Source organism: Salvelinus alpinus, chromosome 9 (genome assembly GCF_045679555.1).
Source record: "Salvelinus alpinus chromosome 9, SLU_Salpinus.1, whole genome shotgun sequence".
NCBI lineage: Eukaryota > Metazoa > Chordata > Actinopteri > Salmoniformes > Salmonidae > Salvelinus > Salvelinus alpinus.
The window spans coordinates 60023717-60043415 of NC_092094.1; the positions used below are offsets into that span (position 1 = coordinate 60023717).

Consider the following 19699-nt stretch of genomic DNA (forward strand, 5'->3'; position numbering starts at 1 on the left):
TTAAGCAAGAATTTCACTCGGACTGTCTGGGAGTGGTCAGTGTGGGGAGGAGAAACTGCAAACAATCTGTTATTGGCAGAGAATTTTTCTTATTGGTCTATTAGGGTAAATCCATTTCAATTCAATCATGTTTTGACAGCATTCCTTTTGATTTAAACAAAAGGGATGCTGTCCATGGAAGAGGTGGCAAGGAAGTTACTTTTTGAACGTGAATGCCAAAACATTCAGCAGATTGACCCAAGTTGACCCATTTTGCATTCCCTACCATACCATGAGACATCCATGTCTTCATCACTGGAAAATATAAATGGTTGAGTTTGATATAATTGAAAAGCTTACAAAACGAGGTTGTCAAAATATTGTATACTTTTTTTATGAATCTTTTTTTTTTAAATGCAGATTTAACCTTTAATGTCAATTATCTATTTGCATATGTTGTATGTTGGTTTTTGTGTTGTGCGCGCCATCGATTGAGACACAGCACGCTCTTAAAAACAGGGTGGGTGTCATCTCAATAGAATGGACCTATCCCTTCAGATCACTGCAATTTAGCTTGTACACCATCAATTTAAATTGAATTAAAATATTTACATCTAATTGCTTAGAAAGCCAGTATGCGGGATTGCACTCAGGCTTAAATGAAAGGCGGGTGGTGCGTTCACAAGCCGCAGGTGCAGCAATACCAATGAGCGTCTTCTCCAATGCGAAGTGCGAAGTCTTCTACTTAAAAACTCTACACCCCCAAAGGCTTAATGAGGAATTGGACCTTGTATGTTTCCCCTCTAGTGTTGTGTACATGCACCAGCAGTATTACAAATGTTTTACAAATTAAAAAACAGAAATCATTTATTTACATAAGTATTCAGACCCTTTGCTATGAGACTCGAAATTGAGTTCAGGTGCATCCTGTTTCCATTGATCATCCTTAAGATGTTTCTACACCTTGATTGGAAACCACCTGTGGTAAATTAAATTGATTGGACATGATTTGGAAAGGCACACACCTGTCTATAGAAGGTACCACAGTTGACAGTGCATGTCAGAGCAAAAACCAAGCCATGAGGTCGAAGGAATTGTCCCTTGAGCTCCGAGACAGGATTATGTCGAGGCACAGATCTGGGGAAGGGTACCAAAACATTTCTGCAGCATTGAAGGTCCCCAAGAACACAGTGGCCTCCATCATTCTTAAATGGAATAAGTTAGGAACCACCAAGACTTTTCTTAGAGCTGTTCGCCCAGGCCAAACTGAGCAATCGGGGAGAAGGGCCTTGGTCAGGGAGGTGACCAAGAACCTGATGGTCACTCTGACAGAGCTCCAGAATTCCTCTGTGGAGATGGGAGAACCTTCCAGAAGGACAACCATCTCTGCAGCACTACACCAAGCAGGCCTTTATGGTAGAGTGGCCAGACAGAAGCCACTTCTCAGTAAAAAGCACGACAGCCCGCTTGGAGTTTTCCAAAAGGCACCTAAAGGACACAATACTCTGGTCTGATGAAACCAAGATTGAACTCTTCGGCCTGAATGCCAAACATCACATCTGGAGGAAACCTGGCACCATCCCTACGGTGAAGCATGGTGGTGGCAGCATCATGCCGTGGGGATGTTTTTCAGCGGCAGGGACTGCGAGTCAGGATAAATGGAAAAATGAATACACAGTAAAGACAGATCATTGACGATAACCGGCTCCAAAGCGCTCTGGACCTCAGACTGGGGCAACGGTTCACCTTCCAACAGGACAACGACCATAAGCACACAGCCAAGACAACGCAGGAGTGGTTTTGGACAAGTCTCTGAATGTCCTTGAGTGGCCCAGTCAGAGCCCGGACTTGAACACGATCAAACATCTCTGGAGAGACCTGAAAATAGCTGTGTAGCGACGCTCCCCATCAAACCTTACAGAGCTTGAGAGGATCTGCAGAGAAGCATGGGAGAAACTCCCCAAATACAGGTCTGCCTAGCTTGTAGCATCATACCCAAGAAGATGTGAGGCTGTAATCGCTGCCAAACCTGTTTCAACAATGTACTGAGTAAAGGGTCTCAATACTTAAAATGTGATATTTCAGTTTGTATTTTTAATACATTTGCAAAAATGTCTAAACCTGTTTTTGCTTTGTCATCATGGGTTATTGATGAGGGAAAAACAATGTAATACATTTTAGAATAAGGCTGTAACGTAACAAAATGTGAAAAAAGTAATGTGTTCTGAATACTTGAATTTGTCCATTTTTGATACTCTTCTATATATTCCTTGTTAATATGCATTGACTCCCGATTTGCCAGTTTCTAATCAACTATCTGCCTGCACCTGTTGCGCCCGCTATGCACAGCAGGTGTGTCTTAAGTATGTGTCTTCTTAAATTTGTTAGTACAGCACTGATGAAGGCATAAGACCGAAACGTATGCTCTGTTCCTTTTTATATAGCACCTTACACTTTCTGTATTCTTTCGAGCATGGATTAAATTAATTATATTATTTTTACATCTTGGCCTCCTTGGGTTATTCCTTTTCATGGTTGAGTGTGAGTACTTTAACTCTATTAACTTGCAATTACTAGCACAAGATGGCCGCCAGGCCACCCACCCACAATTCTATTATCTATATTTCTATGACTTTAATAGGTTTATTTATGATGGATTGACAGTATAATTTAAAACAACAGATATTCCCTGATGTGGACCTCCAACCATCTTTGCGATACCACTTGAAAGTTGAAATTTCAATTGTATTCCCATTTTAGTACATTTATCAGCCAAAACATGACACCCACCCTGTATATTCGAGAGCGTGTTCGGTCTCAACCGATGGTGGGTACAACACAAAAACCTCAGATTACGTAAAATAGGGTCTGGGCTACAATAAATTGGAATATGAAGAAACGGACTTCACGCATTTTTTGATAATTGACGTTTCAAATGTTTAAAAAAAATGTTTTAATAGTTTGACAACCCTGTTTGTAAACTTTTAAATTATTTCAAATCTCATATCTTTTCCAGTGATGAAGACATGGATGTCTCATGGTAGGCTTGGGTGGTATAGTGTATAACGGGGTATTTGGAAAAAGCCACGGGATGGTTTACAATACCGTTGAAACAATTTCTTCGATTTTTAAATCAACTTGAATATTTGTAGCAAATTGATAAGTAAATACCTGCAGTCAACTTGTGCAATATGTTAGGAGATAAAAGAACATGATGTTCTTCATTTCATCTGTCACATTATTATATAGCTCACGATAGTCCCCAGTCACATGGTGTTTGTTTAAAAGCACACAATGACGAGAGAGCGAAACCTTGGAGTCACTCACTGTTGTGGAGCATGCGTCAGGTGATCTAATTACAGTATATTCACAACTAAATGTTTGCCAGCTAGATATCTTACAACTATTAAGTTAACTGTCTAAAATGTGCTAAATGCTCTGCAGTTGTGCATTTTGGTTTGCTAATTTAGTAGCTCGTTCGCGATATAGCTAACTTCTTCCAAAATCAAGCATTCGCTGGGTAATAGCAGAGAATCCCCACCTGGATCAACAGCCTTGCTAGCTAATGTTTGTTTTGTGTGTTCAGCAAACTGAGTAGCATTTTTGAGTTACTTGTTTAGGTCAGAAATTTTACAGAATGTTCGCAATGCACCCGTTAGCATTTAGTTGGCATTCTACGGGATTTTACATGTACATGTTAGCACTGCTAAGCTACGGGTTACAGACTATCAGTGCGGTTGGAAAACAGCGCCCCCTGTGCTCACTTCCAGTATTACCGAATATCCAAGTATCGCACAAGGTCGGTATGAAGGTATTACAATCTGGACACCGTCCAAGCCTATCTCATGGTATGATAGGCAATGCAAAATAGGTCAACTTTTGAGCACTATTATCTCTTGAATGATTTGGTATTCAGGTCCAAAAAGTCACTTTATGAGCACCTATGCAATGGGCAAATACTGCATGTATGGAACGTTTCGTTCACATCAAAAGGAAATCAAAAGTGGTGCTGTCAAAAAGCTATTGAATTCAAATGGATTTAACCATTAACTAATTAACCGCCTGGTGATGTCGCTAGGCAGGCCAAAACTCCATCCCACCAAAACAGGAGGCCTTTTCAAACTGCTCTTACCCTAATATGGCATTAGTATCATTTTCAGAATGTCAGTATTATTCCAACCAGTGTGGAAATATATATAAAACACAGGATAATCAAGTTTCACTGCACTCTGCCTTTAAAACATTAATACAAAAAAACTGTCCATAAATGATTCAATGGTTTGCTTGAACACTGATCTCTAATCAGATCTAATAAACAGTCCTACAGGGGACAACATTTGTGCTTCTTGTTACACTGATAAAAAATCAGTTCTACAAAAAAGGATGGACGTAAACTGAAATACAAGTCTGATGGAGACAAATTGGTGAGGTGGGTATGGTACTTGCAGAATGGAGTCTGATTAAGTCACTCTGGATGAGTGTCTACTAAATGACCAAAATGTAAAATGCAAAAGGAAACAGTCACTTTGACAGTGACTATTCTATTCCCATACTTCAATTAATTTTACCTCATAAAAAACATGACTTGTTTAGTGAGAATTCCTTCTTTGTTAAGATTTCAAATGCAAATTGGACTGCTTTTTCCCCATCCTGACAAGTGAAATCACTTTGGACACATCTAAAGCCTTCTCACACATCTCAAGCTTTCTCAAACAAAGCAAACCCATTGTATCCTACCACAGGTTTGAGTATGACACATTACACCTTTTCCATCACATGTAGACATGAGTGAGTGGGAAGGGGAAAGGGGCGTGTAAGTGTTGCTCACTGGTGCTCTTAACTGAGGTGAGAGTTTGACTGCACTTTCAATCAGAGTGAATGAATGTTCTCCTGTCCAGATTCATGCACACATGCTTGTGCACACACACACCCACACACAAACCAACTCCAATTGCAGCAGCCAATGCCGGCTCCAGGCATAAGCAACATAAGTGGTCGCGTAGGGCCCCTGGCCACAAGGGGCCCACGGACCAATTTATATATACTGCACCAGTCAAAAGTTTGGACACACCTACTCCTTCAACGTTTTTTATTTATTTGTGCTATTTTCTACATTGTAGAATAAGAGTGAAGACATCAAAACTATGAAATAACACATTATGGAATCATGTTGTAACCAAAAAATATAAATTATATTTGAGACTCTTCAAAGTAGCCGCCTTGATGACAGCTTTGCACACTCTTGGCATTCTATCAACCAGCTTCATGAGGTAGTCACCTGGAATGCATTTCAATTAACAGGTGTGCCTTGTCAAAAGTACATTTGTGGAATGACCTGGCCTCCACAATCACCCAACCTCAACCCAATTGAGATGGTTTGGGATGAGTTGGAACGCAAAGTGAAGGAAAAGCAGACAAATGCTCAGCATATGTGGGAACTCCTTCAAGACTGTTGGAAAAGCATTCCAGGTGAAACTGGTTGAGATAATGCCAAGAGTGTGCAAAGCTGTCAAGGCAAAGGGTGGCTAATTTGAAGGATCTAAAATGTAAAATATATTTTTATTTGTTTAACACTTTTTTGGTTACTACATGATTCCATGTGTTATTTCATAGTTTTGATGTCTTCATTATTATTTTACAATATAGAAAATAGTAAAAATAAAGAAAAAACAATGAATGAGTAGGTGTGTCCAAACTTTTGACTGGTACTACATACATACCGAACAAAAATCTAAATGCAACAATTTCAAAGATTTGACTGAGATACAGTTATTTTAAGGAAATCAGTCAATTTAAATGAATTAATTAGGCCCTAATCTATGGATTTCACATGACTGGAAACACAGATATGCATCTGTTGTTAACATGCTACCTTATAAAAAAAGGTAGTGGCGTGGATCAAAAAACCAGTCAGTATTTGTTGTGAACACCATTTTCCTCGTGCAGCGCGACACATCTCCCTCACAGAATTGATCAGGCTGTTGATTGTGGCCTGTTGAATGTTGTCCCACTCCTCTTCAATGGCTGTGCAAAGTGGCTGGATATTGGCAGGATCTGGAACACGATGTCGTAGACGTCGATCCAGAGCATCCCAAACAGCTCAATGGGTGACATGTCTGGTGAGTTTGCAGGCCATGGAAGAACTGGGACATTTTCAGCTTCCAGGAATTGTGTACAGATCCTTGCGACATGGGGCCGTGCATCATCATGCCAAAACATGAAGTGATGGTGGCAGATGAATGACACGACAATGGGCCTCAAGATCTCGTCACGGTATCTCTGTGCATTTAAATTGCCATAGATAAAATGCAATTGTGTTCATTGTCCATAGCTTATGCCTGCCCATGTCATAACCCCACCGACACAATGGGTCACTCTGTTCACAACGTTGACATCAGCAAACCGCTCCCCCATACACGCTGTCTGCCATCTGCCCGGTACAGTTGAAGCCAGGATTCATCCGTGAAAAGCACACTTCTCCAGCGTGCCAGTGGCCATCGAAGGTGAGCATTTGCCCACTGAAGTCGGTTACGACAACCAAACTGCAATCAGATTCAAGACCCTGGTGAGGATGACAGGCACGCAGATGAGCTTCCCGGGGATGGTTTCTGAAAGTTTGTTTAGAAATTATTTGGTTGTGCAAACCCACAGTTTGTCTGGGTGGCTGGTCTCAGACGATCCCGCAGGTGAAGAAGCCGGATGTGGAGGTCCTGGGGTGGCGTGGTTACACATTGTCTGCGGATGTGAGGCCGGTTGGACATTCTGCCAAATTCTCTAAAACTTTATTAGAGAAGGCTTATGGTAGAGAAATGAACATTCAATTCTCCGGCAAGAGCTCTAGAGGACATTCCTGCATTCAGCATGCCAATTGCATGCTTCCTTGAGACATCTGTGGCATTGTGTTGTGGCAAAACTGCACATTTTAGAGTGGCCTTTTATTATCCCCAGCACAAGGTGCACCTGTGTAATGATCATGTTGTTTAATAAGCTTCTTGATATGCCACACCATTCAGGTGGATGGATTATCTTGGCAAAGGAAAAATGCTCACTAACAGGGATGTAAACAAATGTGTGCACAAAATATGTAAAAGGTCTGTATTTTTTTTAACCTTTATTTAACTAGGCAAGTCAATTTAGAACAAACTCTTATTTTCAATGACGGCCTTGGAACAGTGGGTTAACTTCCTTGTTCAGGGTCAGAACGACAGATTTTTACCTTGTCAGCTCGGGGATTCGATCTGCAACCTTTCGGTTACAAGTTCAACACTCTAACCACTAGGCTGGCTACCTGCCGCCCCACTTCAGCTCACGAAACATTTGCATATATATTTTTTTCAGTTAATTTTTTTTTAAGAAACTCGGGTCGTTTGCATTTAACTATCATCTCGATAAAAACAGCTGGACGTAATGACGTCACAAGCAAAAACCTACGGTGTCGAATAAAAATTAAGTACCTGAAGTGTTTCCATGACCAATTTAAACAAATTGAGCATTAATAAATAGCTGACATCCTGTATGCCTTCCCATCTATCTGTTTCATGTCTCTGATAGCCAGCATTGATAGAATGCAATAATTTACTAATGTTTGCCATATTCTAATAATTCTCATGTGCCAACCACAATCCGTGCCATGGTTAAACCTGCACTGCTGTATATCTGAAATAGTTGAATGGTGAAACTTGCCAGCCAACCAGAAACGCAAGGCAACGCAATTCAGGCATTATTGAAAGTCAAGACAATCCTTGTCCTGTAATGACACATTGTTTTTCATAGTTGATCAAATAGATTTTTTCAAGCAGTAGGCGTTTAGAATTAAATGTGGAGTGGCGCTTTTAAGTTACGCGAAGACATCCCGTGCCCTGCTCACCTTCAAAAGTATTGAGCAATCATCATTCATTCGAAAAACACCATTTGTCTATGAAGAAAGTTTGACAAAAGAAAATTCACCCCTGTCGAACAGATTAAAATGTTGTCAATCTTCAGAACATTTCTCCTATATCTGCCGTTTCCATTAAAACACAAGGCATTGCTTCTGTCTCATAAAACTGGGTCAATGGAAACCTGCCTAGTGACAGTCACTCAATTAGCCATGTCAGCTAACAATTTTTAGATTGGTAAATTAGTCGAGGCAGTTATCATCCCCAAATACTGACCGGCCATACAGGGCACGTTCCCAGGGCCCCTGACCTCCTCGGGGCCCCCAATGATTTTGTTAGTCACTCTCACTCAGATATAATTGACATGGCATAAGTCAAACGGTAACGCAGGTGTCCTAAGGCGAGCTCGGGGAGGACAGAAACCTCCCGTGGAGCAGAAGGGCAAAAGCTCGCTTGATCTTGAGTAGAATTACATGAAATGTGTTATAAAATTGCTAAATGTTCTCTCCAGCCCATGGCAAAATGTGTAGAACTGCAGAAGACCTGTTTAAATTTCACAATAATTGCTACTCACCACACTCAAAGTGTAGATTTGCAGGAAATTTACTTTTTCGTACATGACTCTCTCCGCCGTCAAGAGCAGTGCTTGGTGGTGGGGAAACAGAGTGCCGGCCCTGGCAGCAACAACTTAATTTATAAGTCTATAATTTTGAGCCCCACTTGTATGCATTTTACAGTCACCTTCCAACATTCATTCCACATTAGCTGGTCTACCTTTTGGGTACTTTGACAAACCCCTCTTGCCTTGAAGTGATAGAAATGTACTTACCATTGGCGTTCTTGCCGCAGATGAGATGCTCATAGTGCTGCAGGACCCCCCACAGCTCCGCGTCATTGTTCACCACCCCCTCCAGAGCTTCGACCGACACCGGGGCACAGCCTGACACCGTGTCCACCCTGGAGTGCCCTCGCTCGGCCATCATTACCCGGGAGCCGGCCTCCTCCACCAGCGCCTCCATGCAGGCGGTAAGACAGATAGCCGCATACTCGTGGATGCGCACCGAGATGCGGGTGTCCACCATCCATCGAAAGAACCTTCCCACGGAGAAGGTGAGGCCGCAACGGGCAGATTTGCCCTTCCTCAGGAGCTCCCCGGCGCTCATACTGTACATGGAGATGGCCTTGACCGTGGCCGATATGCAGTGTTCGGCCAGAGCCCAGCTCAGCACCAGCCTCATGGCGCTCTGCACCTCGAAGCGAGTGCAACGGCAGTGCATGACGCTCAGCCGCTGAGCCTCTCTCGAAATGCGGATGAGGGCTCGGCGAAGGAGCGTGGACAGCCTCCGGACTGCCTCATTGGATAATGTCGGCACCGGAAACGCTTTGGCACCGGTAACGTTCCCGGCTACTTTACGCAGTATCTTTCCCACCTCGTCTTCGGTCCAAGGGAACTCCTCGAGCTCCGGTAAACGGGGACACTTGGAGAAGATGTCCTCGGGATCCTCGGGCAGCACCGTGTTGACCGTGTCCCAGCTGTTGTTGCGACTGTTCATGGAGCCGGAGTAGTACCACCAGTTGCCCCGATGCGGAGCCGTCATGAACGGCTGTGAGTTGGACTTGGAGGACGAGAGGCTCAGGGACTTGCAGGAGTCCCCTGCCCCGTAGCCCGAGTCTAGAGTCAGGTCCTCCAGGGTCTTCATGTGGGCATTGCTCATCCCCGCCATAGTTAGATAGGTATTTTATTTAACAAGGATGTGAAGAAACGTTGGGGAATTTAATGGTTTACCTGGAAGTGACTGTAGTATACGACTCCAGTCGAAACTCACACGCAATCTGGTTCTACTGGTTTACGCAAAACTCTTTTCATGCGTGTCCATACATGTTAATTTGATCGTAACGCTAAAAATGGCATTTATCAGAAGTATATTCTGTAATTTCTATGTTTTAAAGATATCTAAATCCTTTCATAAATCATAGATGGTATGGAGAATGAAACCATACTGTACGCTCACCCCCTCTTTCCATATAGTGCCTGTCGCGCAGTGATATAAACTTTTCTCTCGGACTCCCCTCTCCCCGGGACTCCCAAACTTGTAGTCGAATTATTCCAATCCCTGGAAAAATCTGTTAATTCGGTAGTCCATCAACGGAAACCAGAAACTTGAGAGAAAGGAAAGGGTTTTGGAAGGTTTTAAAATAAGGAAATAGTCTATCATCGCTTGCAGCGAGCCTAGTGCCCCACCAGAAACAGACTACTGCCTCACAGACGTAAACGAGGGGCTGGGATACACGCCTGGAAATTCCCAACCACCAATCAGCAGCCGACAGAATTCTGAGATCCAATCAGCGATTTGTTATACAGTACATTTACCTTTGGGTAAATACAGTATGAACGTTGTTTTTGCAACACATCACAATATATGAGCCAGGGGTAAAACTAACATAAAATAGCAGGCGTAAAGGAGGTATCATTCCTAGGTATTAGCCACTCTAGCATGGTGGTGGAAAATGGTGTTTCATAAAGAAAGAAAATACACATATTTTCCAATTTTTTCCAGCCATTTTTCTAGCCATTAAATCGAGGTAAGGAGGAAATCGAAACCTTTGCAGCTTGACGAGAATGTTTTATGTACGAACCGGTCCCCGCGGGACATGAGCTGTCCAAAGGCTGATAGTGGAGATCACAGGTTGCTGGCACCTTACAGTTTTTCTCAATTGCTAAAACACTAAAACCCATTGGCTGAACAAAGTTCTCAGTTGCCTGGACTCATTTAGCTAATTATGCAGTCTGTTGTCAATACCTTAAACCATTTCACATGGTAAAACACAATTTGCAGATCTCACTTAGACTTTTCAGCAAAACTCTAAACACATTCTCATTCTCAAAACACATTCTGCCCTCTAATGCACATGTCATCCATACTGGTAAATACAAGTGGCAACAATCAAATACAAATAGAGAACACATGTCATTGATTGAACACAACCACTCAAAATTGATTTAACCTGTTTCAAATGATGCTACACAACCAATATAAGCCAGTTCAGAGAGTAAACAGGTTGTTGAAGGTGGGAAGGAGAAAGTCTGAGAATGGATAGAAGAAACAATGTGAGAGGACGAGTGCGTATGCGAGGTGGGCGAAGAGGAGGAGGAGGAGGATGGCAAGGAAGAGGAGGACGAAGAGGAAGACAAAGAGTGGAAATATCTGATGAAATTCGAGCAACAGTTATAGACCATGTTCTTGTCCATGGACTGACACTGAGGGAAGCAGGACTTAGAGTGCAACCCAATTTGAGCCGATTTTCTGTGTCCACCATAGTAAGGACATTCAGAGAAGAGAACAGGTACTACTGTATTTTTGTAATTGCAAATTTACTGTACTACACTATATGCAGCTGTTTCAATAGACATTTGAAAGTTAATCACTGTATGTATTGTACTGCATTAATATGTTTTGTAACTGCACAACTACTTTTTGTAGAATTGCAAGGCTGCCACATGCAGGTGGAAGGACAGCTATATTCACTCGGGAGCAAGAGGCCGTTATAGTTGGCATGGTCCTTCAAGATAATGCAATACGACTCAGAGAAATCCAGGAACGAGTGATACAAGACAACACACACTTCCAGGGAATCGACAGTGTGAGCATTTCCACAATTGGCCGTGTCCTCCATCGTAACAGGATGCGAATGAAACAAGTATACGGAGTACCTTTTGAGCGCAACTCACCAAGGGTGAAAGAACTGCGAGCTCAGTATGTGCAAGTAAGTGTACATTCAGAAACATTTACTGTAATCCAGATTGTCTACAGTACTAACACATACTATGTGAATGACATTACTCTTCAGTACATACAATGTATGTGAATCAGAAGCCTAATTGTACTCTACAGTATAGCACTGTCTCTGTACGACTTACAAAATCCTACATACAGTATATTGTATTTCTACACAGACAATATTTGACTTGGAATCCTTGGACAGACCCCATGAGTTCATCTTTGTCGATGAAGCAGGCTTCAATCTAACAAAGAGGAGAAGGAGAGGCCGAAACATGATTGGACAGCGGGCCATTGTTGAAGTCCCTGGTCAACGAGGTGGCAATGTCACAATCTGTGCTGCTATCAGTAACCATGGTGTTCTACATCACCATGTTACACTCGGGCCATATAACACCCAGCACCTTCTAAGATTTATTGCCAATCTAAGAGATATTTTATTTGAGCAGCAGGTTCAAGAGCTAAATGAGAATCCCATTCTCACCTATGTGATAGTGTGGGACAATGTCAGTTTCCACCGAGCTGCTCAGGTAAGGGAATGGTTTAACATCAATGGGCAGTTCTTGTACCTTGTACCTCCCTCCATACTCGCCTTTCCTGAATCCGATTGAGGAGTTTTTCTCCTCTTGGAGATGGAAAGTGTATGATAGACAACCCTACACCAGAGTAAATCTGCTGCAAGCCATGGATTTAGCCTGTGGTGATATAGGTGAGGAATCATGTCAGGGCTGGATACGGCACACAAGAGGCTTCTTCCCCCGTTGCCTCAGGAGGGACAATATTGCTTGTGATGTCGACGAAGTGCTCTGGCCTGACCCAGCCCAAAGACAAGAAGAAGCACACTGATCACATGTTTACTCCTTTGATTTTTGTCGCTTTTAGTATTGTATACTGTAGTACAGTGCATTGTAGGCTGTATACTGTACCAAGGACAAATTGTATGGCCCTGAACATTGTGCTTTCCATTTATTAACAGTACTGACTGCTCAATAGATTTTGACTGGTTGCAGGTTCATATCAACAAAGAACAAGAATTACAGTATCACAGAGACAAAGGACAGGTTTGTGAGATGCAGGGTACAGTACTGTAAAAATAGGGGTACAAGGAGGAGGAAGAACAAAAAACAAAATTGCAAAGAGCAAAGCAGAGTATTAAATTCTGATCAATTTTGAGCTACTATGATAGAACATGTTTTCGTTGATTAAAAGACGATGATGGAAAAATATTAATATTTTTTTCGATTAAAAATGTACTTCTCCCTGAGAATTGTATGTTTTGAACAATGTGTTTTCTATTTTTCGGTGTATTGTTTACTGTCTGCTTGAGAGTGTATATCATATTGATCACTTTGTTTATGATTTGAGAGCAGTGTTTGATTTTGAACACAGGTAAAACTGTTTTGAGGCGAATGTTTCATTTTGCGAGAGGAGTCAGAGGTTATGTAAATAGTGCTTGAAGATGAGGTTTTGTGTTTAATGTTTTCAGGAAATGGAGCAAGGTTTCAGAAATTGTGTTTCAGCAATTGAGAAAAACTGTAATAGTGGAGGACGGCCCGCTGCCCAGGCTAGGTCAAGCTACAGTTCAGCTCCCCTGGATGGAGAGCATGTTGTGGGATTAAGAGCCTGTTCTAGGGCCCACCGGTAGGGGAATGTCTTGAGAATAAGAACCCAGCAGCCCTCCACTTGCCAGATCAATTTGCCTTGCCAGGGAATCGAACCGGCCACCTTTCGGCTTAGATGTTACCATTGAAATTACTATGTCTTCGTACAAAGCCTCTGTATAGACTCTCAGGACCGTTTATGATTTCATATTATCAGTGGCGACTTGTCATTCAGGGCAGTTGGGGCAGAGCCCCACATGTTTTGAGCCCCACCTGTTATATACAGTATATATTTTTTTTTTAAATGTTGTTGTTTCATCTTTTGCATGTTATTTTGGCATTAATACGTATTAATCAGTTTGCAAACAATATTTAAAAAAATTAAGTAATTAATAAAGCCACACACAAACATGTTCTCATTTTTGCTTTCTTGAGTAAGGCAGCTCCAAAATGCAGGTGTTTCAGCCTAGCTCAGTGCTTTCTGTGGTGGTGGGGCAGCCAGCGGAAAATACGGAGACTAGGAGTTGGTAATGTTCTCTAGTTGCGCTGTGATTGGCTCAGTGTTCTGTCACTCATGGGGACAACACGTCACTGCAAAATCTACAGGGAGAGCTCGAAAATTCAGACCCCTTGGGTGCTGCCACAGAGTTACATTATGAGTGTCCATCCAAGAAGGCTCAAGGTCATTGGCCACAGATAAAAGGACGTCAAATACCATTATATCTACCGTAGCTTTGATTGGACTGATCATGTCAACATCATAGTTTCAGCAAGCTAGATAAGCAGTCATCATCATCAATCAAGTCAACAATCTACTGGCATCATGACTTCTCCTGTGTTCAAAACGACTGGAAACTCAGAACTGGGAAATCTCAGACTTCAGTGAGTTCAAGACAACTGGGAACTCTTAAAAAAATGAGCTCCGACTGGGAAAATACATTTTGAACGGTCATCCAACTCGGAATTCCAAGTCGGGAACTAAGGCCTCTTTCTAGAGCTCCGACTTGAAGATCACTGACGTCATGATTCAACCTTGTTTTTTTCCAAGTTCCCAGTTGTCTTGAAAGCACCATGAATCGAAAGAATGCCAGAGTTTGATGACAAAATTTGCCCACAAGAAGGACCGCAGTGCTACCTTCCTGTTCAAGTTAGCACAGCACAACAAGGTGAGTCCAAAAATGGCTTGTATGCTGCTGCATAAATGATGTAATATGCCAGGGAGATATGTGTACTGTAGCTAAGAAAGTAATACTAAGTGTATGTTGTGTGCTAAGCTGTTAGTAGCCCGTGTGCCTCACCCTAATAATTTGGTCCCTTTCCCCCTCATAACTTAGCCTACTGTTCTGACTTGGTGGTGCACATGTAGCCTATAGCTTGTTTTAGATAAATATAATCGTCTAATATTGTAAGAGCTTTCATTGTCTGCTTATATGTCCCCTTTATTTATCCTACGGTTCTGACTTGGTGTACAGGGAGAATACTGTAAGAACGGCCCATGTTCTGAATTCTGTAACTGTACATTTCAAAAGTTATATTGACTATGTCCGTCCTAGCTCGCTCACTAATGTCTCAATCGAAGTTACGGATTGCCTTTTATCCGCTCGTCGTTCCCTTATGCCATAGTTTGTACATCTCAGTTGTCAGAAGGAACCACATTCGTTTAAGCAAGTCAGACATACAGTATCAGCTATGATTTTTAAAAAGGTAGCAAAAGAGGCTGAATGAACTGTTTCGCTGCAAGACAAGGCTCCGCTGATAGCCAGGTGGTGGTAAGGATTCCCTCCATGGTGCTGAAAAGAAAGCTCTGCTGTTGGGACAGCTTTATGTAGGCCCTAACAGTTTGTGGGCACCGTTTGTCACGGTTATAGTGCAATTCATGTATTGTTTAGTGTTGTGTAGTGGTTTTGCTGGCATGCATCGAAAACATATTTTGGGGGTTTGCCCCAAAGATTTACATGCTAAAATCACTGCATATTATGATAATAAAATGGAAGTTGATGTCATTCTGCTGCCTGAGTGGTAATTCATCATAAGGAATTCTGAGAGTCAATAAATTCAAATGGTCAGTAATTCCCTAACCAGGTTACTTTTCCTGACTAAATAAATCCTTGATTATTTCATGATTACATTTTCACTCTATGCTGCTGGTTAGTTTACTGGCTAAAGCCTGAACCAATACAAACCAGCACACCACGTTATTTCACTTTGCAGGCTTCTTGGGGGTGTTGGCTAGCTGACAAAATATTATGTTAGCAGTTCCTTCAGCCTTCAATATAAACCGAATTTGCAAATCCCTTAGTAAGAAGAGTACTTCATTTTTTCAAATAGGCCTATCTTAAAATGAACAAGGTTTTAGTCCCGATCGAAATTGCATTTAAATGATATCAAGGATTACAAGGAAAGTCTCCCACGAGAAAGGTCTTCTTACCTCAATAGGACTTCCTGATTGAATAAAGGTTGAATAAAACATAAATAAAAGAGGTGTTATATTTTAGAATGTTAACAGTCATCCTTGACTGCTCAGAGTGCCTACATGAGCACTTCAGGCATCATGCATTTAATTCTAGACAGTTAGTTCAGGAGTTCAATACCATTCATACAGTGCCTCGGAAAGTATTCAGACCCATTCCCTTTTTCCTCATTCCACAGCCTTATTCTAAAATTGATCCATTTGTTTTTCCCTCCTCATCAATCTACACACAAAGCCCCATAATGACAAAGCAAAAACAGGTTTTTAGACATTTCGCCAATGAATTAAATATAAAAAACTGAAATATCACATTTAAATACAGTACCAGTCAAAAGTTTGGACACACCTACTCATTCAAGGGTTTTTATTTATTTCGCTATTTTCGACATTGTATAATAATAGTGAAGACATCAAAACTATGAAATAACAAATATGTAATCATGTATTAAGCAAAAAATTGTTAAACAAATCAATATATATTTATATATATATTTTTGATTCTTCAAAGTAGTCGCTACTTTGAAGAATCTCAAATATTAAATATATTTTGATTTGTTTAATCCTTTTTTGGTTACTGCATGATTCCATATGTGTTATTTCATAGTTTTGATGTCTTCACTACTATTCTAAAATGGAGAAAAACCCTTTAATGAGTAGGTGTGTCCAGACTTTTGACTGGTACTGTGAATATTCAGACCCTTTACTTTGTTGATGCACCTTTGGCAGCGATTACAGCCTTGGGTATGACGCTACAAGCTTGGCACACCTGTATTTGGGGAGTTCCTCCCATTCTTCTCTGCATATCTGTCACGATCGTCGTCCTCCTCATCTGAGGAGGAGTAGTAAGAAGGATCGGAGGACCAAAATGCAGCGTGGTAAGTATCCATTTTAATAAGGATACTTGAACAACAAAGAACAAAACAATAAACGGACAAACGAACGAAAACGCAACAGTCCCGTATGGTGACATACAAAAAGACACAGAAACAGGAACAATCACCCACAACCCACAATACAAAACAGACTACCTAAATATGGTTCCCAATCAGAGACAACGACTAACACCTGCCTCTGATTGAGAACCATATCAGGCCAAACACATAGAAATAGACAAACTAGACATACAACATAGAATGCCCACTCAGATCACACCCTGACCAAACAAAACATAGAAACATACAAAGCAAACTATGGTCAGGGCGTGACAATATCCTCTCAAGCTGTGTCAGGTTAGATGGGGATCGTCGCTGCACAGCTATTTTCAGGGCTCTCCAGAGATGTTCGATCGGGTTCATGTCCGGGCTCTGGCTGGGCCACTCACGGACATTCAGAGACTTGTCCTAAACCAAGTCCTGCATTGTCTTGGCTGTGTGCTTAGGGTTTTTGCCCTGTTGGAAGGTGAACCTTTGCCCCAGTCTGAGGTCCTGAGCGCTCTACAGCAGGTTTTCATCAATGATCTCTCTGTACTTTGCTCCGTTCATCTTTCCCTCGCTCCTGATCAGTCTCCCAGTCCCTGCTGCTGAGAACCATCCCCATAGCATGATGCAGCCACCACCATGCTTCCCTGTAGGGATGGTGCCATGTTTCCTCCAGACGTGACGCTTGGCATTCAGGCCAAAGAGTGTAATCTTGGTTTCATCAGACCACAGAATATTGTTTCTCATGGTCTGAGAGTCCTTTAGGTGCCTTTCGGCAAACTCCAAGCAGGCTGTCCTGTGCATTTTACTGAGGAGTGGCTTCCGTCTGGCCTCTCTACCATAAAGGCCTAATTGGTGGAGTACTACAGAGATGGTTGTCCTTCTGGAAGATTCTCCCATCTCCACAGATGAACTCTGGAGCTCTATCAGAGTGACCATCGGGTTCTTGGTCACCTCCCTGACCAAGGCCCTTCTACCCGATTGCTAAGTTTGGCCGGCCGGCCAGCTCTAGGAAGAGTCTTGGTGGTTCCAAACTTCTTCCATTGAAGAATGATGGAGGCCACTGTGTTCTTGGGGACCTTCAATGCTACAGAATTTTGTTGGTACCCTTCCCCAGATCTGTGCCTCTACACAATTCTGTCTCGGACCTCTACGGACAATTGCGACATCATGGCTTGGTTTATGCTCAGACATGCACTGTCAACTGTGGGACCTTATATAGATAGGTGTGTGCCTTTCCAAATCATGTCCAATCAATTGAATTTAACACAAGTGGACTCTAGTCAAGTTATATAAATATCTCAAGAATGATCAATGGAAACATGATGCACCTGAACTCAATTTCGAGTCTCATAGCAATGGGTATGAATACTGTAAATGTAAATAAAGTATTTATGTTTTTTACTTTGTAATACATTTGCTAAAAGTTATAAAAAACATTTTATTGCAGTTAGCTATTGTGAGATGGCTGGCTGATGCCCTCTCACATTGAAGAGACAGAGATTTTATAATAAATTGTTTTTTTTTATTAAAAACTTGCAGACATACCAACATTAACCTCTTCACACAACATAATCCTACATTTAAATAAACTTAGAGCTTGAGGCTGGATCCCACAGGTGTGATCAATCATCTAATTAACAGGAAACCTACTCCTTCACAGCTGTAGCACAAATAGATTTAGGATCAGACTAGGTCTATTCTCTGGTAATGCTACATATGTTATTCAAACCTAGTAATCAGAAAGTAAACCACAACATGCCAGCTAATGTCTCTGTAAAGCAGTTCTACTAACCTGCACCTCATCCCTCACTCATCATCCTGCATGAGCACATCCAGAGACAAACATGTTGGGTGGGGCACACAACTAAACATAATGAATCTGTAGAAACTTCAGTACACACATGGTGACTGCACTCAGAACAGTAACGTTTGTCCGGAGTCAGCTGTGTATAAATTGAACAGGGAGTATGCAGCATAGACTAGTATCACAGGACCTGCAGCGTTACACATTTATGATAGTGATAACTGAATCACACCCCAAGGTCAGCTGCAGCACATAATCCAACGTGGGTAATGCCTGCATCATGCCATTTTTAACAACATTGGGAGTAACTGGGAGTAGGTACTGTGATCACATACATTCACACATACAAACACCAACACGCACGCAGGTAGGCATGCACATACAGTATCGTCAGTGGAGGAGGAGAGAGAGTGTAGATTGACACTCACAGCGTTTGATTTGATTTTAGCTGCCGGTGATGGGCAGGACTCGCAGGAGGTATGAGTATGTCGATCAAGCTATGTAGCCTATTAATTCCTTCTTGATGAGTAAATAAAACAAAATTGTTTTGTTGTTTCTCTGTCGTTTCTCTGTTATACTAGCCACCGAACAATTGTACGAATTTGGCTTTAGCTAGCCAGCTAGATAAGTTCCCAATATCTCAATCGTATAACTAGCTACCAAGCCGTTTCAGGCTATCAGAGTATCTTGTTCAACTATCTTAGTTGGCATGCCTGCTGGCAAGGTTGCTGAACTTTAGAAAAGCAAGCAACATGTACTGAATACTGCTCACATTCCTTTGAAATGTTGTACCCAGATTTGAGCGGAGATGCAGAGAAGCATATTTTGTTTCTTTAAAAAAAAGAACCCCCTGTCAGCAGGATTCAGACAGCTCAAGAGTTATGCTTATATATGCAGAAAAATACTTGGTTTACATTAAATCTGGCACTTTATGATAATACCATGATATTTGTGTATTAATATTGATGCCATGATATGTGCCTGTATTGATGATGTGTGTTATGATCCCATGTACTGCGTTGTAATTTGATGTAATATCCTAGCTATGTTAGTGCAGTATATTCAGATGTGTGATTTACAACAGTCAGAATGACATCCTCATTCAATTTCAAATTGAACAGGTGAAGAGGTATGCTTAGGTAACCTATGCAGAAAAATATACATATTTTTTACATAGAATTAAGCTTATTGATTATGGCTCCAGATTGCAGGAAAAAGCCATTTTAGGTGTTTGAAAAATGCTAACCACCCCCTTTCATCCTCACGTAC

The 19699-nt window shown here is 41.7% G+C and overlaps 1 protein-coding gene across 1 annotated transcript in view; it reads right to left on the reverse strand.

Moving 5' to 3' along the window:
• Positions 1-10108, reverse strand: part of abtb2b (ankyrin repeat and BTB (POZ) domain containing 2b) — a 139229-nt gene extending 129121 nt beyond the window's left edge. The window contains exon 1 of the mRNA XM_071326837.1: positions 8686-10108. Within this exon, the coding sequence (XP_071182938.1) occupies positions 8686-9580 (895 nt within the window). The 5' untranslated portion in view covers positions 9581-10108. The remainder of the gene's footprint in view (positions 1-8685) is intronic.
• Between the last annotated feature and the right edge of the window lie 9591 nt (positions 10109-19699).